This window comes from Styela clava, chromosome 9, assembly GCF_964204865.1.
Source record: "Styela clava chromosome 9, kaStyClav1.hap1.2, whole genome shotgun sequence".
Taxonomy (NCBI): domain Eukaryota; kingdom Metazoa; phylum Chordata; class Ascidiacea; order Stolidobranchia; family Styelidae; genus Styela; species Styela clava.
Window position 1 is genome coordinate 14,423,948 of NC_135258.1, and position 23,760 is coordinate 14,447,707.

The following is a 23,760-nucleotide window of genomic DNA, read 5'->3' on the forward strand; positions in this document are numbered from 1 at the left end:
AGACCTATACTGAATTTTAAAAATAATTTTAATATAAGCCCTTCCCTCAAAATAGGGCCTAGTCGATAGTGCAAAATTTTTTTTGACTTGGTCGATAGCAAAAAATCACTAAAAAGACCCTATGGACAAAACAAATAAACTCTCTCTATCTTATTTTCGAGGAAACGCAGTAGATAGATAGATATTTTATTTTGAAAGCTCCATAATATACACTAATTGAAATGAAAAATTCTGGAGAGCGAATAAAACATTTTAAAAAGTTCAAAACGTATGAAATATCGTATGCTCGCTCACCAGTATTTCCAGATGAAATAAATAATAAAAATATTTATTCAAAATATTTTTTTTTTATAAATAAAAACATCACTTTTTATACACACGATAACACACAAGTACAATTGCACTTAAAACAAGAGAGCTGTGCTCAAATATATGGACACGTCACAAGGTGTCGCTATTTTTTATTCTGACACATAAAAAACAAATCTCTTGAAGTCCACAGGATTTTTTAAAATAAGTAGAAGTAATAACCTTCTGGCAAAAAATCAATCTTTAACCACTGAAAATTTCAAAGCAATTGGTCCAGTATTCGAAGAGAAAGGCGATTTCAACATGACGAAAGAGAAAAAGACTAACAAGAACAACAACATAATATTGAAACGATCGTAGAGTACACTGACGTGTCCAAATATGAGTTCATGATAATTTCCCACTTATTTACGTGATTCGATAGTTTACATTTTTTAGTTGCAACAATTTTTCCATAGGTAAAATTATCATATATACCAGGGTGGTCCAAGATTGGCAGCTCTGCGGGTCACAAAATTATTTTTGCAATGTTCGCGGGCCACAATAGTACCAAGAACTTCGCTCGTTCGACTTTGCTAGTTGCCTCAGCAATCCATAACACTAGTCAATTCAGTGAAATTAGTGATGCAACAATATGTCAGAAGATTTTTTGGTTAATATTATGACGAAACACGAAATGCGATTTTTTGATTCCTCTCCGAATGTGACGCGGGCCATAGATAATGAAGCGGCGGGCCACATGTGGCCCGCGGGTCTGGGTTCGGACCACCCTGATATATACCGTATTCAAAGATTAAGGAAATACTCTCTAATAATGGTATATTTCAAATCCCAAATTATCATTGATGTAAATAATTTGTATCGAACACTGTAATAAAAATATATTTTGATCAAAAAATTTATATTAAGAAGATTGGAACGGGACAACTGTTTTGTTGAAAATATACATGATTCAAAACAGCAAATTGCAATGTTTCCATATCTTTTTGATTATTATTGATTTTTTTAATGACATGCAAGCATATTCGAAAATTATATAAAGTATATCCCAAGAATGGAAAATAAATTTGTCACATCAAGATATTCTGCATCGTAGTTTGATTGAGATTAGCAGAAGCAATGATAAAACTACACTGATCATTTACAATGAGCTCCGTAGTGTCAAAAGTCTGTTTTCAGATGAGAAAATAGAAAAATGTCAACAGAATTGAATAGAAAGTTGGGTACCGTACTTGGCTAGCGCTGTATGAAAAAAGTACTTCATTGTTCAATTGAATCACGTCTTTGCTCTTCCATGTAAAATTTGTTTTGCGAACAAACCCAAAAAACGACTTGTTATATAAAATAGATAAAACACCAAATCCGAAACGTACATTTTGTGAGGTGCATGTCGAAACCATGTCACATATACAGAATTCTATTTCTAAGAATTTGTCCGACATTCTTGGGGAAATTTTCAATGCATGGCTCATTGTTAAATATGGGTTAAACCTTAACTTGATTCATCGAGAAATTGGAAAATCAATCAACCGTGTATTTATTATGTGCTAGAATTCAGTGGTTCCCAGCCTTTTTTATATCGCGGCACACTATTGAGCACTTCAAATATTCCAGCACACATATCACAAAAATGAACATTTTTACTCATAAAGACAGTTTGCTATAAAATAATAATAAACAAAGATCAGATAAAGGAAGTTTCATTCATGAAAATACAACATACCCTTCATTTAGTAACGGGTTTGGATTAATAATGGTGAGTGTCAGTAGGACTGTTATGCCCAGTGCTTCTTTACTACAGCTGCAATTTGTGGACGAACGTGAGGAGACATACTCCCAACTCTCTGAGACTCCTAACTCTCTTAACGCGATAGGGGTGGCGGTCGCCCCCAATAATTTCGTCTATATTTAAACGCATGTTATTCCCGCATTACAAAATTATCATTTCTGTTATCACAAAATATGAATATAAAATGGAATGTTTACATGACTTTCGCTCCAGACAATTCTCTGCACAATCAGGTGTTAATTGGAAATTTGAAAGAGCTGCAATCTTTTCGGCTTGACATTGTCTACTCAATTTATTTACATCCTTGATGATGTGATGGGCATGGGATTTAAGTTGAGTCTGTAACGGGGTTATCAATGTCGCGAAGACACTAGCACCTAACGCGATGCTTCGAGCTGCAGGTAAAGACTGCACTTATTTTATTACACCCCCAGGGTAGAAAATCTCACAAAAGTGAATGTTACATTATCGCATTATACTGTTGACCAATGAGCATGTGCTCATTGTGTTGACGCTATACCACTACTGGGGAAATAAATGCAGGAATCAACTGACGAGGTGCCGCTTCCTCATAATTGCGTTACCCAAAAATCAATGTGCCATTTTGGATTACTTTATGGAAAAACACACTCCACTGTGTATAATGTCTACAAATACGGTTGTAGCCTTTTCAGCAATTGTTAAGAATTTCGGCTTTGTAATAACGATGGAAGCAATATACCTCTGGAACGGCAAAAGCCATTAAATCCAGTTTTGCAGTAGCGACAGCTGCCGCCTATTATGACGCTGCCATATTACAAAGCTCGCTCGGCCTCCACTCATGTTGTGATGCGCTAAGCCTAGATGCGCCGCAAATTTTAATTTCAATCTGTTTCCCGTGGCGAGTAGACATGAGTTTCTCGAGTTACCCCTGTGTGTTTCCCCAGGTACTAAGCAGCTAATTTACGATGTTACGGTACATACCAACATAATGAGTAAATTCAGAGATTGTAATACGGTAAACGCATTTTGTTCCCAGTTTTGTGTTTAATAATTAACAGGAGCTTAGCTGCAATGTTATAGTGGTACAGTGTAACATTCGGATATTAGCGTTTATACTGCTGACATAGAAAAAAAATAAGACGACGTCGTTGTCTTCATTGTCAGATCATTGTTTCAGTGTATCATAACGGGGTACTGTGGTGCCAACCGCAACAACGGATCAGTGTGTAAATGCGCGCAAAGTGATACGTTACCCTTTGTAATTAGAATCAAAATGACAGAACAAAATGTTTTTATTTTGTAATTATTTTTATTGTCTGTTTACTGGTTTATATGACACGTTGAGTAGCAGAATATGTTGAACCTTTTGTACATTCTGACATTGCTGCATTCTAATTTCAGCTGCTGAATTATCCTTATTGCAAAGTCCCTGTCTAGACTTAGTGATTTGTTAAACTAATATAGAAGTTTTGCTTACTTTCCAGTAGTCACTATCCCATATTTTTGTGTGCTGTGCAACAGTGATATAAAATAAGAGTATCTCAATGTCTAACTTAGGCTTTGTAGCATGTGTATTTAAATATTATAAATTTGTTGGGAATGTTATACAATAAAACTTGTTTTTAATGGTTAATGAATAGAATCCATAAAAATCCCCATTCAAACTAAAAATCTATAAGATTTGGTATCGAACATAAAAGTTTATTTTTATAAAATTATGGATGATGTTATATACAATTATGAGGGCGCTGAAATTTTTTTATTATTGTTTTCATAGTTTGCTTATTTTAAATATCTCTTTGCAATTGGCTGATTGTATAGGCCTACTGTATTTCTAAGTTATACCACACCGCTATTCTTCATTTATTCATTCTTTTATTTAAAGCTTTGGCTCAACTAGACCATGGTTTTCAATGATAAACAAATCTTATTCCAATTTCAGTAGCCAAAAGCATTGATGAATTACATTGGAAATTTTTTATTATTGAGTGTTCAATAGCACAGAAACATGGAAGATGACATATTATCATCAGAAATTGCGGATCTTGAAAGTTTTATCGACAGCTATGTTGGGGATGTAAATGTTGATCCGATACCATCAGAAGTGTTCACCAATACAAACGCTAAACATGAGGATTTGAAAGATCTCTCCGGTTTAAAACGTACTACTAGTCAACAAAGTGAAGAATATTCGGATTTTCAGGAAGAACTTTTGCATCATCAAAACAAGCCAGAAAATCTTCGAAATGGAAATTTAGATGAACAGTTTGCAATATTTGAAAACTTGGATTTGCATGGCAATGCTATTCCATCTTATTATAATTCTAACAATCAAAACTGGAATCAACATCATTCTGGAAACGGGTTTCCAGATTTCAGACAGAATTTTCAAGGATATCATGGACCTACCCCTCGAGACCTCCAGCAACATTCTGGTCTACCTGGTCCCACTTTTCCATCCTTGATGTCTCTAAATCCGAATTATTACACACATATGTCAAATGATCCAAATTTTTACACGCAGATGCCAAATAATTATAACACCCAACAAAATCGGCGAGATCAACATCCTCTTTCACCGAAATCACCGCAGGGTAACTATAAATCACCCAAATCTGGCAACATGAAGTACACACCACCAAAAAGACAAAATTCAGATAATAGTATATCTGATACAGGAAGCTTTGATGGCAGCTATAAATCTAATGAATCAAAGAACAAAGATAAACACAAGGGACGCAGAGATAAATTAGGTTCAGACAGTGATGACTGGAGGAGGCCTTACGAGACATTGCAAAATGGCTCAAAAAATACTCACCCAATGAAAGCACAATCTAATAAAGAAAAATCAAAAGTAGAACGCACTCAGTCTGATAAAGGTTCTCGTACTAATGAACCAAGAAGAAAGTACACTCCTCCTAAGAACACTGGAGATAAACCATTTCATAGTCGCCAAAGTTCTAATTGTAGTTCTAACGACGGTGGTAATGTATCTCATTCAAAATCTGTCTCTGGAAGAAGTAAGGCTGAAGTTAGGTCATGGCTTAAAAGTGATAGAGATCCAATCGAAAAGAAAATAAAAAATTTGGAAATATCTCAATCTAAAGATCTTCCAAAGTTAATCAATACAGCTCAAAAATACATAACATCGGAAAGAAAAATGCGAGAAGTAGCGGAGATGGTATGTAACAAAGCTATGAGAAATCCACTATTTACAGAAAATGGTGCAAAATTATGTGATGAAATGTCAAGACATATGATAAACGGTATGAACTTCCGAACTATTGTTTTGAACATTGTCCAGGGACATTTTAAAAATCGTCATTGCTTGATGATGACATCAATAAAGAACCCAAGGGATCACATATGGATTGGATTTACCACTTTTCTTATTGCTCTTTATCTTAATTTACGAACCTCATCAAATGAACGAATAAAAGCATTGATCAATCCAATTTTTGATTGCTTGTTTCAGATGTTAAATGAAAGTAATGTAACTCCTGCTATTATAAGATGCTTTCGTGTTAGTTTGCAAAAAATAGGTGCTATATTGGCAGAAAAAAATAGTAAAAAAATGTCCGAATTAATTTGCATTCTTCGAGATAAATGCGTCCTTCCCAATAAATTATCTATAGAAGCAAGGCGTGATTTGTTACACGCATTAGAAATTTACGCCAGAGGTTGGAAACCTCACGCCCTCGATAATGAAGTGTTCTACAATGAAGATATGCAGTAGCTTGCCAATTACTTAATTAGTATCAAATTATTTACATTTAAACAGTTGCTTATAATTATATAATAATAAAGTACAATTATTACTAATATAAAATTTTTCTATTTATTCACAATGGTGCGCTTGCTTTGTGTTTAATTTTATTCTTTGTTTTTCATATTATAGATAGTACATATATTGCTTATGCTACGTTGTGTGTCTTTACTTTTTATGCATCTTGGTATTTTACTTTTTTTTAATTCCGTGAATAGGAATTAGTAAAATTCTGATTGAGTTCATTTGGGGAATTCAAATACTCTCGACTTGTGTTCTATATTGAGTGAGATCAATTTATTACAAATAGTTATTAAAATGAATTGTTCTGTCATTTTCAATGAAAGTCAACTAACAATCATTCGTAATATTTTTTATTTTTGTGACAACTCATTGTCCTCGGTATTTTTCCATTAATTCATCACTCCATGTCCCAGATACAAAAGTGTAGACAATCATCTATACATGAATAATGTCGATGTTCTGCTATATGAGTATGACAATGAAATAAATATATATTTTGCATGTTTCTAACAGTATTATAATATAGTATATATTTCTTATTTGCCACTATGTCTTCCTTCAATTTCTGCAAAGACCAGCCACCAGATGAGATTATTTCAATGTTGCAAAAGACCAACAAGTTAAATGAAGAGGTGGGTGTAGATTTCGTTTTGTGGAATTGTTTCCAAACACATTCAATATTTATCGTACATAATTGTTTGTTATATTATTTTGGAAATAAAAGTTTGTTTTGACCATTGTGGGCATGAGGGCCTTTGGGTTAAAGCGTTAAGACTTAATTTTGATGACATCGCAGGTATAGTTCTTTGAAAAGATTTTTACATCTTTATATATAAGGGGATGCAAAAAAAACTACGAGTATGAAAATTAGAATTTTGACAGTTTTGGGCCCGGATTGATCAATGAATACGGTGATAGCAAAAAAGGAAAACTAGACTTTAGACTTAGAGTGATAATTTTGTTAGTTGTGCTTTTTATTCAACAGCAATATGGAAAATTGCAAGATATTACTTTTTCGTTTCTTACCAACTCAATCTCCGCAGAAGCATTTGACAGAGAACTGAATAATTACGCTGATTCATACGGGATCAAAGCCACTCCATTGAAAAATATGGCAAAGATTTTGATTATTGTTGCAAATGGTATGTTTTTGCTACTCATTCTTTATTTTCAGTTTGGTAATATTTTGTGTTGGAAGTTGATTGTAATGTTGTAAAATTGTAATTCTAAGGCATAGCTTAATTTCAGACATACAAAAATTGTTAAACAAATTATATAAATGTATTATAAGAATTTCTAATATTCAAACTACAAATTTATAAACCAAAATTCACCATTTGATAATGGAACAATGTAATAATTAGTGTTCATTTCCCCGATTTAATCAATTAATATTTGTAAATCAAGGTTATAAAAGTTATGGGATGTAGTATTAGAAGCCACTTAGACTCTAATCCTTTTCATTTCAGCGATGATAAAGAAAAACTTGAGCGTGGTTCAAGTCGAGTCTGATCTGAAACAAATGAACATGAACGATTCCCATATAAATACATTTTGTGCGAAATGGAAGACAGACATTGCCAAAATGCGATTTTCTCTTTTAATGGGATCAACCAGAGGGAGGAAAATGACTGGCTTGGATTGGAAGTTCGGAGTGACTGCATCCAGTAGTGAAAATAAGAAAGTTGGAACATGTTTCATTCAGGTAATCTGAGATATCTATTAACGAAAGCATTCCCAAGGGGGAGCGTCGATGGTATAACTACTTAATGACATACCAATGAAGCACTGGAATATGTCATGTGATACGACCAATAAATTAGTCCTTACTGATACTTATAATAATGAGTGCCCTTTGGACTGTATTTCACTGCTCAAATTGTATTTAAAATGCTTTTGAGAATTTGGAATAACCACACAAAAAAAACAAAGTAACTAAAGCATGTTCTTCCTGTTTATTAAACAAGTCCTAACTTGGGTCTCGGCACCAGTCCAGTTCAATATTTTTTGTCCGGTTATGACAGTGCACATTGGTACTACTTTCAATACTTTGAATTTACTATCGGTAATTAAATTTTTAATTGCTTGGTGGGAATTTAGAATTCAGCAAGTAGATTTGACCTTATACTGTACTTAAAACCCGGGTTTGCGGTTTCGAGAGAGGTTCGGACACACTAATTCAATGAGTAATATTGAGTTTCATTTTAGATGAAGTTCACGCTAGAAGGGGAGGATCGCAAGATTGAAGACATAGAAGTTGAACTATCGCTGCCTCAATTTTATGACTTCATGCATGAAATAGAAAAGGCTAAAATAAGTCTCGAATCCTTGGGATGATTTTTAACCTTAAAGCTGGGTAGACCGGGAACATTTGAACAGTGTTATATTGAGAATCACAGCCTGCTATAATTGATCTCATTGATGTACATGATTATTCATCAACGTGTTATTTAATCTTAAAGCCATGGATGTTTGCCCAAGGATTACCTTCGTTTTCTTTCGTAACATTAGCTAATCAGCAATAGATTTTATAGTTCTTTCTGAAGATATTTCAGATATAAATCCCATAGCTTTTTTGTCCATGGTTATGAACATGGAAGCCAGTCTCAAAGCCCTCTCGCAACAAGCATCAGAAATTCACAATGATGAGGTATATAGGATTGGTTTTCAAACTTTCTAAGCCGCGTCCCCTTTTTAGAATTTGTCAAGACTCGCGTCCCACCTCAATGATAACTAGCTGACATAAAGCTACAAATAACGGATGGTAAGCTGAAAGTATGTTCTAGTCGAAACACATGTTGAAAATACATGGATGGAACGTAAATATATTAAAAGTAAATATCCAAAATAAGGTGAGCAAGCTCAAATATAACCAATATTTTTAAGCTTCACGCCCTCAGTTTGGGTAAACGTCCATCATCGGATGCTTTATTAATGAGGCTGCAAATGATAATAAGTGTGTGTATCCATTCACATACTAACTGACCTGGTAAAGGACGATTAGGCCACTCAACAAACTGTTCCTGGTCGATAGAATCCCATCAAGTGCAATATTTTTGAATATCCTTTTTATTTCTCTAATAATATGACAATGAAAGTGAATAAAATTTACAGTAATGCAGCACCTTACACCAAAATCTGTGACAAGGTCTATTTTAAAAATAAACTTTACGAATACTGTACAAAAATGTATCTCTTATGTTTATAATAGAACATGCAGGATTTTGAGTGCATGTTAAGGATGGATGTTTCCATTGCTTTATAATAAATCTCCTAGAAGCGGTAAAAACAACCAAAAGGCTTCAGAAAACTATTTGTGATGCAGAGACTGCCAATACCAGTTATTTATCAAGGATCAACCTATGACAGACTTAGGAGGAGTTCGTTATATCTGGGACAGTGGTTCATCATCTCAGAGTTGAAAATTTCAAATTTTTGTCAGCTCTGAAGATACCAAATCCACGGAAAGAGACCCATTTGAAAAGATGTCATACATTAAAAAGTAAATACATATATCAGCTCTCCAAACTAACACATGGATAGAGCTTTGAAAGTAAATACCATTTATAAAAACAGTCAAAAGACCAGACCACAAGAAGGTGGAACAGAACCCATAAATTTCTTAATAACCTCTACAAATCTGAAGAAGATTTATTTAACACTTGAACTTCTGTTTGTGCACCTAAAAGTTTCAGTAATCTAGAAGGCTTTGCACGAAAGATATGCTCTCTCTAGCTCAGTGGTTCCCAACCATTTTGCCTCGATGAACAGGTAACATCGAATAAGATGACTTTGCGGACTGCCTGTTTTGCTGTTGAGTTGTTTTTGACTGCATGAAACAATTCCAAATTATAAAATAGGGCACTGGAATACCAAATTTTTGGCTTGCAATCGGCTCACAGATTAAAATGTTATACTGTTTTCTTTTTTGCGGAACAAAAGCATCGTCAAAAATGAAGACACTTAAAACATTCAATATGATGATGAAAGAAATATCACTAAATAAGGCAACGCAACTTCCTCTTCTCGATGGTTACGCTGGCATTAAAACAACAAAAGTTCTTGGGAACCACCGCTCTAGGATATGTTCCGAATGACACCCTTAGTTAACAGACGGACCTCACTGTAGTGGAACTTAACTATGTTGTACACCTTTTCATCTGGGCAGGATTTGCGAGGATAGTGCTGAGATTTAAACCATTGTCTTTCCCATATCTCTATCCATGCACTACTGTTTGACATTGACTAAATATGAACCATATTTGATTGACAGCCGAAGGCAAGTTTTATGGAACTAGCTAGCTTCCTGAAGCTATTTTAACAATGTAAAATTCATTTTAAAAGCGCACAATAAAAAAGGGTGGGCTAGAACGAACAGATTCAAAAAAATAAAAGTACTACTGTTCTGAAGTGCAAAACTACAAAAGAAAACAGTAGGTCATCTGGGGGTTGTTTTATAAAAATGAAATCATGTGTGCCCCCTGCTGGCTAAAAACAATCCCAAAGGTGGTTAGCCGCTACAGAGGGGAATGTAAAAATAGGAAAACGTAGTGAACGACACAGTTCTGCATGGCAGTCGGTAAAACCCCCAATCCGGCTTTTATCGCTGGCTCCCATTCCACCGAAAATAAAATCAAGGCTTCAAAATGAAGAGCGTCAAAGTCCAGACAGGGCAGATAATGGCAGCAAGAAGCAAAATTGCTGAACTGAGAGGAGTAAAACAGATAAATTTAACGTTACTATGATTTAATATAGGTCGGATCGCCATGTAGACCTTTCAGCCTTAAGTGCCATGCGATACTTGTCGTTGAAGCCACTGTACGGAACTGGTGTATGACATTACGAGGTATAAAGTATACGTCGTTGTCATACAGTTGAATATGTGCGTATCTTACTCCTTCCCTTCTCATTTGATTCAGTTTTGCTTCATCAACCCATTTCACACACTAGAAATAGAAGATTAATTAAAATTAACATGTAGTTTTACACACCAAAATTCAGAGTCTAAGATACCTCAATGAGAACACATTGGGTATGACAAGGATATACGCAGTGATGGCAATGGAAATAAAAATTTTAAGATTCAGTTTTTTTTTTTATCAAATTCACTAACAAGAGCTTCCCTCATTTTAAAACATGTATAAATATAATCGCCTGCTGAGGTCCATTTTTAGTCACCTGTGATCATCTAACGTTTACAATAAAAAAACAAGACAACTTTGGTGATTATCACAGCATTCCTTAATTCCAAGAACAGGTTAGTATGAACCAGTCGAATCCCGCCACTGTTCATGAGGTTCGTTTTAATTAACATTTGCTTCTTATGACTGTGAAAACTTCAGGAATAGCATGATTTTTGCCTCGAAGAAAAAAAATTTAATTTTGAAACACCATGAATTGTAAATTTCATAACAACACTGGAAACTATAAATAGTATACATTTGGATAACATAGCTTGCATAACAGTAACTAATAGGCGATTATATATCAATTTAGTTATTCAATGAAAATGCATATAATTATGTTTATGTAATAACAAAAAAATAGTCAGAATAACAATTTTCCAACTATTGGTAAAGGGTTCTAATCCTATAATCTCTGACCTTACAGAGGCTTGCATAGAGCAAAACCAATTGATATGTCACGTCAATGTCTGAGATTTTGTTTCCCTGGCTATAAGATGAACCATCAATATCAGCGCCAAATCAGAAAACTTATCTTTATTTATGTAATCTATCTTTAATGAGCATTTCACATGACCCATCTTGCCAGAAATTTTAAGCAACGCATTACTACGGGCCAAAATACTGATGTCTTCGGTGCAATCTACAGAAGAATATTTGACACAAATGGACCTATGAATTGTTTTTGCTAAATTCTTGTTATTGTTGGGATGTGGGCTATCTTTATTCTAACTCATGAACCAATTGATTTTACTTTTTGGAAAGTTAAAGATGAATTCTTAAAGAATTTCCCTCAATCCCATGGCTATAAAAAATGGCAGTATACCCAAAAATTTGTTATTTTGTTATAATTAACAAAAAATACTTTTTCATTAGATTATGCATGACGGCTGATACCGATTTTCTGGCTATCTTTTCAGCAAACCCCGTCTAAGGTCTTACGGTACCAGTAAGAATACACGACTCTAAGTCATATTAAACAACATATTTTATGTGAGAACAAGTCAAGAAGTTATTGTTTATAGCATAGGTTCCCAAAGTGTTTCCATGGCTCCGTGAGAGAAAAATATGGGGCTTTCGCAAGCTATTCGTTTATTTATTTATTAAAATACTGAACATGTTTTAAATATAGAGCAGCAAATACATCAGAGTCATTAAATAAAGTAATTTTGGTTTACTCAGAGACCATAATCGGTAAATAAAATTTTTTTTTTATACATTTATTGTGGGGTTCTGTAAATAATAGACAAACTTTCCACAGGCTACGGAACACCAAAAGTTTGAGAAGACCTGGTTTAAAAGAATCCAAATTTCACAAAAATTATCAAGTTTCTTCAACTCAAATCCTTACCTGTGACATAGGAGGTTCAAATAAATCAATTTGAAGAATACCGGTGACTTGATTGAATGACGATGGGTGAAAACAATAAACATCTTTAACCACACGATTAATTCTCGATCTGCAATTAAAATTGAAAAATTATTGGACATTCTCCATTATGAATTCATCAACAATGTTTTGATTGAATTTTTTTTTTCCAGTGTCAGAACTAGAAGTTAACAGAAATCAATTCCTTGCCTCGCACTTGATGTCAACTAGTTAAAATGAATATATTTATAAGTTTCTGTAATCAATAATTTACTATACCAAATATAATCAATTTCACAAGTATATAAATATTCAATTTGTTTTGGATGTCCATAAGAGCTATTCGAAAGGTATTTATGACAAAATAAGATTAAGAATTAAGGGTGCTCCCGTAGTATGGGTACCGGGTTAGGGCATAATTATATTCCGATTTTCGGAATATTACACAACTTGATGTAAAGTAGGCGAACAAAATTAGTTACCTCCATATTGGTACATACACTTCTGGAGTGCCAAATTAAGATATCAAATTATTAATCAGAAAGAATCAAAACTGTTGGTTATACCAGTACTACAATGCTACAAATAATTTTTCATACGACGCCTATCCATGCCATTCTCTCCAAACAAGGCCCTGTACCAGCAGTCATTGGTATTTAAGAATCTACGATTTTTAAAAGGACCAAAATCTTCGCAGTTCGGCATTGCCTACATAATCTATTACACATCACAGGATTTGAACCTGAGAAGTGTAACCTGTGATGCCAAAACAATTAAGTCTAGTTTAACTCTTTAACAACTAGGCCATCGCGCTATTACTTATGAATTTTCAAATTATTGAAGAGATGAATTCTGTTTAACGTAATTAAAATTCAATACTACAAATAAATAATAATAAAAATCAAAACTTACTTTTGTCCAGCTGTAACAGCTTTTAATGCCCCAACTGCCCATGTAGTTTGTCGATCAACGACATTTCCAACATGGTCAGCATGAGCTTTCGTTCTATCTTCCACAAGAACCTCTCTCGTTTCCGTTGCCCTTGAATTGTACTGGAAAGATAGTCGTCGTAATTCTCCTGGCTGATTTGATCTAAAAAAATAAATTTTACATAATTTTCCAACAGTACTGATAATTGGGTACTCCCGCAGTGTCGGTACCAGGTTAGGGTTAGGCTTAGGCCATAATCTTATTTCGATTTTTCTTATTTTAGTTCTATTACGAGTTCGGGGACTGTCTGTGTTAGCCAAGTAAATATACCCCCTGCTCATAGGTTTCAGTCCCTTTACACAACTTAATGTAAAATAGGCGAAAAAATTAGTTACCTCCATCATATTGGTACACACACGCCTGGAGCGCCGATAATTGTAATGAAAAGGCATTCAATATGGAATTTATATTGGTCGTCCAAAATCACCGTAAAATACTTTAACGCGACTGCAGAATTGTTATAATCGTATCTACCTTGAGAAAGTATATTTAGCAAACATCTATAATGTGCTTATGGTCCATTCTCATGATTATATCCTAAGCCATAATAATTATAACATGAGATCATTATGTGATCAATCAAAATACGCTGTCCCATATGTAGCATATTCTAATAACATATTTGAATGCAATCCAACTATAGACATTCAATTCAATATAATAGCAAAAGAGATTGAGAACCTCAAATGCATTAATGAGCGGGTTGAGTGAACTAAATACGTATAATAGAAATATAAATTTTTTTCTCACACAATTAAATAGTGTTTATTGACCATGGGTATTGAACTAATTGGTCTGGAATATAAAGGGTGTTCATAAAGTTCCGTTAAAATTTCAATATCGCTGTAAGTAAAGTCAGTTCTCAATATATCTCATTCAGGTTTGTTTTATTTTAATCAGTGTTCGTTTACGGTAAGTTTTTCTACTTTATTTTATATACACCTTCGAGTGCCAACAAACTATAAATGTTATTTATAAACACCCTTCACAATTAAAAAAAGAAACTAAGATTTCATGAACAAACTATATTATATTCAAAATATTTCATGTTTGAGGACTATTTTTTTTATTGTAGTATGATAACCGCAATACAATTACACACCAGAATATAACTTATGGCCAAAGCTGAAAATTTTCGAAATTTTTTTAGGACTTGTTTTTGTATTGCTAATTGAAAGGGCCGTCTATATCCGTATTATTATTTATTCTAGAGCTCTGTTTGGCAATTAGATTAAATTTGCAGAGGGATAACAGCATAAATCAAACTTTTTAAAGCTTTTTAAATCTGACATATATCATGCTTTCAGAGAAAAATAATTCTTTTCATATGATGAAACAGAAAGTTTAATCATCTGTGTTCTTAATCATATTATACTTATTTCAAAATTATTGATCAAGAATTAATTCGGACATCCTAATATACGTACACTTGTATGAAGATTTTAATAGCTAATTGACAGTAACAATACATATACAGATGATTTTTGAAGTGCTAACTTCGTCGATATCGAGATAATAATACACAATTGAGGCATTATGAGCTAAAAATGGAAGTAGAAATACTTTGACTTGTGTATTATCATGATATATTTATGATTACATAACATCTGGACAGAACACTTGTTCAGGAAACAGTTATAAGGCAGAGCCATCATTAATAAATGCCGTAGTAAAAAATAGAAGATTACAATTTATTTGCTTTTTCTACTATATGTCATGCCGGTGTGAGAATTCTATTCATCTTGTGTCACACACATTTACGTCACTTAATTAAGATAGAAATATTATATAGAACCTGTTTAATAGCATAGTATGATGCATGAAAGGTGACCCAAAGACACAAGAACCCAGGTCACACGGTACATATTCTAGAGAGAACATAACTTTTGTGTAAAATGTTCTGGATCAGTGAAACTTTCAGGTACAATCATACACAAACAGAAGTTAAAGTGTTAAATAAATTTTCCTCATTCAAGAAATTCATGGGTTGTGTTTTTTAGGTAAGGTGATTTCAAATGTCTAATATGACTTTTTTTTATAAAATACTGTAAAATAACTATAACATTTACCCACCTTCTTCGTTTTACCGGAGATCCTTTCAAATCTGCTGTTGGGATCATCTGTTCTCCTGGTCTTATCCACATGATTGGGCCATCATTACTAAGTGACCGGCATTCCATTGGTGTACAGGACATCTCACCCCAAGGGGTGGTCTTTCTTAAGAAAGGATCTTTTTCAAGGATATCAAGAATATCAGGAAGGTATCCACCAGATTCCTCATGTACAACACCGACAAGGCTAATTTGCCTCATTGGACCATATCTAAATAAATGAGTATGAATTTTGTTAGTATAAAAAAAGGTTTTATATTATAAAAATTTCAGGCGATTGACATATTGAATACAAAGATTTAGTAAATGTTTTATGTATCCATATGCTTATCGCCAACATGGAATGATAATACAATCAGTCGTAGGTATAATCTTAGTGCTTAGTGGATTTCAAAATTCTATATTCATGAACTGTTGATAACCTGTAGTGACCTGCTTCATCAGAAAATAGTATTTTGTTATTTCCCTCTTGTGAATTTATTTTTGCATGTATTTTTTATACCTATTCATGTTAATAAAAGCCCAAAGTACAGTGTACATTACAGTGCTGAAATTACTTTCGAGGAAATATGAAAACAATAGGAAACAGGTTTTGTATCGATCTGAAAAAAATTCACTGAAATCATCTGCCTATCATCATCAAAATAAGCATACTTTCTCCTGAGTACAGAGTACTGACAATGTGACAGGATATAACTCTGACAGCTAGATCATGAAACTAAATATGAAACGTACACACTGGTATAAACCTTGGGCCGAACGAAACAATGAGTACAGTAATATTGCTGAGTTTCGAATGAATAGCAATTTCTATTGTAAAATAAAACGCGAAAACATTTTCTGTTACATATAAGTATATTGAAATGGATATCCCTATTTTTTTTATAATTGATCCTGAATGCTATATCGAATCTTATTATAATTAATAGTTACCATATAATCAAAAAAATTAGTTTTAACAATACCTAATTAGGAAGCATAATACTTCTATTGAATCAAATCAATAATTTATTGGTAAAATTAAATTTCAAAATGGTCTAGTTTCGTCAAAAATGCCTCTCTTTCTCAAACTAATTAATAATTTCATTAAACTTTACTTCAGATATAAGTAATTAGTTATGAAGGCAACAAGGATATACAGGGTGTTCATAAAATCCGCCTACAATTACGGTTTTGTTATAAAGTCAGTTCTAAATATATTATCTTTTTAACAGGTTTATTTCTATTTTAATCAGTGTTTATTTAAGTTTTTACTCCATTTAATACACCTACAGGGCCAACTACCGGTAAGTAAAATATGGTATCGATAAATTCCCTTTACAATTTAAAGACTTCATGAACACCCTATGTATATTGAATCATAATTTTAGTAAGCAGTTGACAATGTACAACTTATATTTAGACCCTTGCAATTTGGTTATTGGACACGAGGCGGACCTATGGGTCATTTTGCAAAGATCTTGGTGTTGTATATGTTAGTATAGTGAAAAAAATCACTATTCTGCGAAAATAATGAACCACTCAATTTTAGTTTTCACAGTTCCCAAAGACGGCAGTCTCATATTTAGTCAAATTTTCTTTGAGCATTATGGGACCAAATATTTTATCCTAATTTATGGGGGGGAAAACTTTTTTAACTCGCCAGACTTGTCCGCCAATCTTTTCCGCAAAGTCACTGCTTCAAGACCTTACTGTACATGTACCGATGTGACTTGCTCTTTTGTTTACTATTGGCATAGTTTCCTTATTTACACAATATATTTCTTACCTATACATGCCACTGGTTTTGGAGTATGTCTCGTGAACTTTTGATTTGAATTCCGATGCTGTCATGGTAAGGATGTCACGTTGTCCCAAGACTTCGACTTTCACGGTCATATCTCCATGCTCTTCAGCTAAGTATTCGAGAAAATCTGGCGCATCACTAAGTGAATCATGTACAATTCCCATGACAAAATCAGGTATATTTGGCTTGCTTTCCATGTAACTGAGCCTGCAGAAATCATCAGCGAATAAATCTAACTCTTCTTCTGTAAGATCTTTTAATTCATGCCTAAAAGCATGAAGAACGGGTGCTTCACCATTCGGGCAAGTTTGAACGTGTACAAATTTTCGAAACTTTGGATTACTAAAAGTAAAATATGATAAAATCTCTAAATCTTCTGGCAATGCCTGGAAATACGACACAGATGGCATCCAAGGTAGTTTCTCCTTTTCATCTGTTGTTTCATCACTAGTCAATGGTGAGTCTTCTGCTGAGTCATGCACCTGGTTTTTCTTCTGTTTTTCATCATCTGAGTCGGCACTTTTTTGTTTCACGTACCTGGTTGTGTCATGAGATGATGAAGATTCAGAATCCGAGGAAGAAGACGTTGTGGATGAAGATGTTGATGAAGTAGAGCTATCAGAATCATCAGAAGATGATTGTGGATCATCAGCCTGAGATTCTATCTCAATTTTTGCTTTTGTTGTTTGACTATCTTGACTTGAGGTAATCTTTACAGTGTGTTGTGGTGATTCGGAACGTTCTTGTTTGATAATATTACTGGTGATTTTTGATTTTGCGTTTATTTCATCAATTGCAGACTCTATTTTAGTTTCAAATTTTGCTTCGTTTTTTGTGCCGTTTTCTTGGAACGAAAGTTTTTTACGTTTTTTCTCCTTATGCTGTCCGATGATGGTGGGGCTACATTCTCTCTTTACGTTTCTAACCGGATGAGAAAGATTGTTGTTTTTATCGAAAGCATTTTTTCTATGTTCAACCTCTGATGTATGAACTTTATGATGATTTTCTGACGAACCATTTTTAAAACAGGAACTTTGTACGTTTACATCTGATTGGGGTTCTATTTTAACAACAGGCGAATCTGATGATTTAAATTTTTCTGATTTTGTGAGAGTTGTTCTTCCTGGTACTTCTGTGGTGGCTGAAATACTGCTTGGATTTGATACAGCAGGCAGCAGTTGTTCAATACTTGTGATATTTCCACTTTGAATCGTTTCCTCTCGGCTCAAACCAAGTTTGTCATTTGAACTGAAGTTCATAATATTATCAAAGACATTATCACCTGGGTCACTATGTCTGCTGTCAGCTCTTTTTCTTGGCGTCATTCTCAAGACTGGTGAAGAAGACCTTTTATCTTTTTCAGTTGCTACTTTATGGGTATTCATTTTGATTCCTTCTTCGTTTCTTTTTTCATGTTTTATATTTTCTCCCTGTGAGTGTCCATTAAAACTCTCTTTTTTCACTTTTGTTTTTTGTTTGTGTGCTTTTATTGTACTATCAAGTGAACTTTTTTTGATATTGCTGTTTTTTGTTTTATCGTTGAGTGGTCGAGAAGATTCCATTTTTGTTGTTGAAACATGCTTCATGTGCGGCTTCATCTGTTTCACAATTGTGGTGGTTCCACTAGAAGGTAAAGGTGGCTTCTTGCTGTCCATTGTTGATACATTAGAACTTGTAGGTCTGGCTTTCAAAGGACTTGGGTTGGGCTTTTTTGGTTTAAATTTTAGCAAGTCTATTGGATCAGAAAATAGCACCGGCAGCTCACATGATTGCAGTATTCGATTCTTTACCTTTGTTGCTGAATGAAAAGGTTTTTCACGTTTCACTGGAGAAGTCATCTCGTTTGAATGCATTTATAAATATAAGAAAAAAATAAAATATCAAAACCTGTAAAAAAAATGTTTGTTAAAAATAAGCACATTGGTAACTTATTATCATAAGATAATTATTGCTAACAACTGTTGCTTTAAGTCCTAGCCTTTGCAGAAGGCAGACACTCAAACAAATAGGAATCCATCAAGTGTGACTAATCTGACATTTTACACTATCTCTCATAAAAATTTCCGAATATTACATACTCAATGTTTTGGTGCTTCGATTTCTATAATCTTGGCAATAATATACAAGGTTTTGATTTATTTGAAGGTTTTAATAGCACCTACATTTACTGACTTTTTTCACTCATCTGCCTGATTCGGGTAACGCTGCTTGGAGACCTCATTGCCATGATAAATTCATATTGTATTGACAAATAAAATTGATTGATTCAATAATCCTATTCTAATAGGGAATTATCGGAGCTGGTATAATATACTATAACGCTTTCATAGTTAGGATGAGATCAAACTACAATAAATTAGACCCCATTTGCAGAATTATAATATTATCTGATAAGTTTTTTTCATAGCTTAGACTCAGAATAGGGGGAGAATAAATCATTTATATAAGGTAGCCCTAGACAAATTACAATTCCAAAATTCTACTAAGGTGAGCGAAATAAGTGTAAAAAATATTGGAATACCGTATTTGCTCGTTTAATAGCCCGGGCGCTTATTTTTTTAAACATACTCACTAACCGGGCCCTTATTCAAGCAGCATTTTTAAAGTAAAATTACACACAAAAATACCGGTAGATAAGATCGATCGTTACAATAATTAATACCGTATATTGTGATTTCCAGTTCTCAAGTATGATTTAAACGAGAATAATGAAAATTTTGACTTTTTCTACGCACCGCAGGTACAAATCCACAAAAAAAAAACTTTTACACCGGGCGGGTATTCAAACACCGGCCCTTATTTATTTTTATGTCCTGTTCACATGGGCGGCTATTCAAACGGGCCCTTAATCAAGATTGGGCGTTAAAACGAGCATTTACGGTATGCTTAAAATTTTAAATCAATGCCTAACAAAAGTAGGATCTGACTTTACATCCGAGTTTTTATCTCGTATATTGAATTTATTAGCAAAATTCCTTTTTATCAAATGTCATGCGTGGCATTATGACTCCATGTTATTCAACCAGGTATACTGTATATCCAAGTGTATACCAAGTCAGATCCCGGATAAACAACAAAATTCATTGTATACGGGTGTTTACAGCAATGGTCTGATTTGAATGTACACTACAGCCAGTTGTCTTTTTAAAACAGATGCAGTTCTCATTCGACACTGCAATTCACTAATTCGCAAGTACAGTGTTTGTTTTTCCATAAAGTTAGCGAGGTGAATTATATGAGCGAGTAGGAACCCATCCCATGCAAGAAAATATTTAGTGGCAGAGATATAAAAAGAAAAGGATAAGGCAAAGATATTAACAAATTTCTGAACACAAGCTATAGTCATAAAATCATATCAATTTATACGTTTTTTTTTATTAAATCAGCATGCATAATATCTTGTGACCTTAGTAAGACTTCTGTAATGACTTAACCAAAAAACTTTTTTCTTCTATTTATTATTAAATAACCTTTGTTATTAATGGGTACCGTAGCCTATACAAAAAAACGAAGAAAATTGGAAAAGGTATAACCATAGTAAATAGTGGAAACACACTGCATTACTGCATTATGTCACGCCAGAATTGTACTTGAGCTAAAATAAGATGGACAATAAATAAATATTAGATAGTTGATATTACTGGTAAGTTATAATCATAGCAGCTGCGTTCGTGCACAAATTCAATGATGTAAGAAAACTACATAATAAACTAGAGGTAATGAGAAATTTGATAACTAAAAGAAGTATATTGAACAAAAAATATGTATCACAAATGCAGTACATATGGACAACTAATATCAGAATATGGTAGAGAAGTTATATTGAATATATTAGTACGGTACCAAAATTTTGCCCACAAGTTCATCACCGAACTATGCTATACCACTATGGTATAACACTAAAACTTATCTAGGTACCGGTACCGGTACTGGTACGCTATATTAAAACTTTGTGGTAAACTAACACTATCTTAGAACCAAACTGCTGGGCTGAGACAATACTGCAATACGATACAGCCATACCAGCATATCGGTACTGGTACTACGGCACGGTACCGGTACCGTAATTGAAGCTTTCTACAGTTCTAGTAAAATTTGCCAAAATTCATTCAAAACACATATTTATAGTCTATACAAGTGTTGACTGAAATATCAGTACCGGTATATAAGAATTAGTTCATTATACAGTCATAGAGGTTCATCTTAAAAAAAGTCGAAGGTACATACCCGTACCGGTAAGTTATGTCAAAAGTTATATTTTTTTCAATCAAAATAAAATCCAAAAATATAGTTTAGTGCGGTAGGCTACCCGTTATGGTACTGGTATTACTAAAGCATATAGCTGTATAGTATAGTATTACTAAATGACAGTCTATACGAATCTCAATTATGAATAGTTCTATGATATCCATCCCCATAAGCCTTTCAGCCTGTAGACTACCGGTACCGGTACTGTTGTGGGTTCTAAAGTTAACAAATCTAAGTTCTGAAGTTACCGTACCGAACGGTGCCGTATCGGCACTGCAGTGAGTTAAGATAATAAGCTTCCTGGCTGTCAGTATAAGTATGGATGCTTCGTTTCTAAATAAATTTTTAACGCTTATATGACATACACCAATAAGCTATAACAATACTAAGGTACAAATAATATCACTGGACTGATGAAATCGGTGGAAACCCAGCTCAGCAAGAGCCGCCACACTGGAATTGAAAAATTTATGATAAATTAAGCTTTACCACAAGATGTCCACAGAGAAAAATCTAGTCGTTATGACGTCACGGGTTTCAGACGTATTTCTTTTATTTCTGCTTTTATCCGCGGGTTGGACACTCCGTCTCTGTACAAAAAAAAAATACAATACACAAGACTAAACACACAGAACGGAAATTCAGGAAGATTACCAAACTTTAAGTGAGGTTTGAAACATGAGAATCTCACATTGCGTTATAGCGTAAATATATACTACTACGTTATAGGTATTAGTATATATTTATGGTTATTGGACACGAAGTGGACATAACGATCGTTTCAATATTATGTTGTTGTTGTTGTTGTTCTTTGACACGTTTTTAAAAAGTCGCTTTTCTCTTCGAATAGAATACTGAACCAATTGCTTTGAAATTTTCAGTGGTTAAAGATTAATTTTTTCGCTAGAAGGCTATTACTTTTATTTATTTCAAAATTTTGCGTGAATTCTATGAAATTTGATATTTCTTCTAAAATTTTGCTGTATTATTTTTTATCCGTGGGAACACGGATTTTAGTCAGTGTCATGACTGGCTGTACGTTTTGATTCTGCAAAATCCTTGCTACTGAAAATTCAGAACTTTTTTGAGGGTACCGGTAGCGTCAAAGGTGCCGGTAAGGACTAATTCGCTCTGGTCTAACGTGTCCATATATTTGTGCGTAGCTCTCTTGTAGTATATACCGGTTCCGTACCGTAGGAGAAACACACGGCGGTATACAATACGATGAAAACGATCTATATTTGCGAATCCAGTTTTCCAAACCTTTCCCTTTCTGACACGAATAAAGACTTTGGATATATCCCGCTTTTGAATGCCAGATTTTGATAATTACAGTACATGATAAACCCGTGTGTTGTAGGACGGCACTGTACTGGTATCTAATGACGGATTTGTTCGGGTCTCAGTGTAATTAGGAGAGAGAGATATTTATTATCACAAAAACAAAGTCAACACTTTTATAAACATAATATAATAAAGAAAATATTTCAGCAGTAATTAGTGATAAAAGTGATTGAATATTGTTTTGTGCGGGTCAGTGTGCAGGACCCATACAAGTCATATAAGCTCCCAATTCCCGATCCTCGTGTATACGCTGTATATAAGCTCATCATGGCATAGTAAAGTACCATAGGTGAAAGCAAAATAGATGAAATATAAATATATAAAATGTAAATACGATAAAGAAATGAGTGAATGAGTCGGCAAGTTGAAGTTATTATTAAAGCCATTAATGGCAATTTAGGATTTTGAGAAGTTGATTTTACATCGGTTGAAGCCGAACATATCCAATGGAAGAATTTAAAACAATCAAAGATTTCCAAAAAAATTATTTTTTATTGGACAAATTAGTTAGTCAACGTCCCAAACCTCTCGCGACTAGAAACCTGTTTATGACGTCGGGTTTTCTGTTGTGCCGTGAATTTCAATACGGAATGGGTTTCTTAAAAAGTTTTCAAATTAAACTTACTATACAATATACAGTGTCTAGCGTACGGTAGTTAGCAGGATTTACATCGGTTGGAGTTATTTTTCCGCGGGACTCCATCCATTTCTGTTGCAAATATATTATTTAATAAAAATAGAATATGTTAAGATGTTTTGTTTTGAATGTTTTCTGTCTGGCCTAAATTTTTAATTTCAAGCCGGCGAAAACGAATTATTATGTAGACCAGGGCTTCCCAAACTTTTGAGCTCGCGGCAC

At 33.8% G+C, this 23,760-nt stretch overlaps 4 protein-coding genes across 4 annotated transcripts in view; 2 read left to right on the plus strand and 2 right to left on the minus strand.

The window, feature by feature from the left end:
- LOC120339699 (interleukin-1 receptor-associated kinase 4-like) overlaps positions 1 to 23,760 on the minus strand; it is a 112,328-nt gene that overhangs the window by 63,758 nt on the left and 24,810 nt on the right. The window lies entirely within an intron of this gene.
- LOC120339725 (uncharacterized) lies at positions 2,607 to 6,383 on the plus strand. Its single transcript, XM_039407913.2, has one exon. The coding sequence runs from the start codon at positions 4,089 to 4,091 to the stop codon at positions 5,814 to 5,816; it is 1,728 nt and encodes a 575-aa protein (XP_039263847.2). The 5' UTR covers positions 2,607 to 4,088; the 3' UTR covers positions 5,817 to 6,383.
- On the plus strand, positions 6,373 to 9,058 carry LOC120339726 (COMM domain-containing protein 7-like). Its single transcript, XM_039407914.2, has 4 exons — positions 6,373 to 6,502; positions 6,856 to 7,012; positions 7,340 to 7,575; positions 8,079 to 9,058. Exons 1-4 carry the CDS (start codon positions 6,419 to 6,421, stop codon positions 8,205 to 8,207), a joined length of 606 nt encoding a protein of 201 aa, XP_039263848.2. The 5' UTR covers positions 6,373 to 6,418; the 3' UTR covers positions 8,208 to 9,058.
- LOC120339724 (uncharacterized) lies at positions 8,922 to 19,213 on the minus strand. Its single transcript, XM_039407912.2, has 5 exons — positions 17,292 to 19,213; positions 15,486 to 15,734; positions 13,335 to 13,514; positions 12,405 to 12,513; positions 8,922 to 10,816 (listed from the first exon to the last, which is right to left on the minus strand). The coding sequence occupies exons 1-5, from the start codon at positions 19,160 to 19,162 to the stop codon at positions 10,610 to 10,612; spliced, it is 2,616 nt and encodes an 871-aa protein (XP_039263846.2). The 5' UTR covers positions 19,163 to 19,213; the 3' UTR covers positions 8,922 to 10,609.

Excerpts from the sequence above, each read along its gene's own strand:
- LOC120339724 (XM_039407912.2), bottom strand. The coding sequence starts at position 19,162 with ATGCATTCAAACGAGATGACTTCTCCAGTGAAACGTGAAAAACCTTTT. Across the intron at positions 15,735-17,291 it reads AAAACCAGTGGCATGTATAG|ATATGGTCCAATGAGGCAAA; the intron begins GTAAGAAATATA and ends TCATTTATTTAG. Across the intron at positions 13,515-15,485 it reads TCTCCGGTAAAACGAAGAAG|ATCAAATCAGCCAGGAGAAT; the intron begins GTGGGTAAATGT and ends TTATTTTTTTAG.
- LOC120339726 (XM_039407914.2), top strand. The coding sequence starts at position 6,419 with ATGTCTTCCTTCAATTTCTGCAAAGACCAGCCACCAGATGAGATTATT. Across the intron at positions 7,013-7,339 it reads TTTGATTATTGTTGCAAATG|CGATGATAAAGAAAAACTTG; the intron begins GTATGTTTTTGC and ends TTTTCATTTCAG. Across the intron at positions 7,576-8,078 it reads TTGGAACATGTTTCATTCAG|ATGAAGTTCACGCTAGAAGG; the intron begins GTAATCTGAGAT and ends GTTTCATTTTAG.
- LOC120339725 (XM_039407913.2), top strand. The coding sequence starts at position 4,089 with ATGGAAGATGACATATTATCATCAGAAATTGCGGATCTTGAAAGTTTT.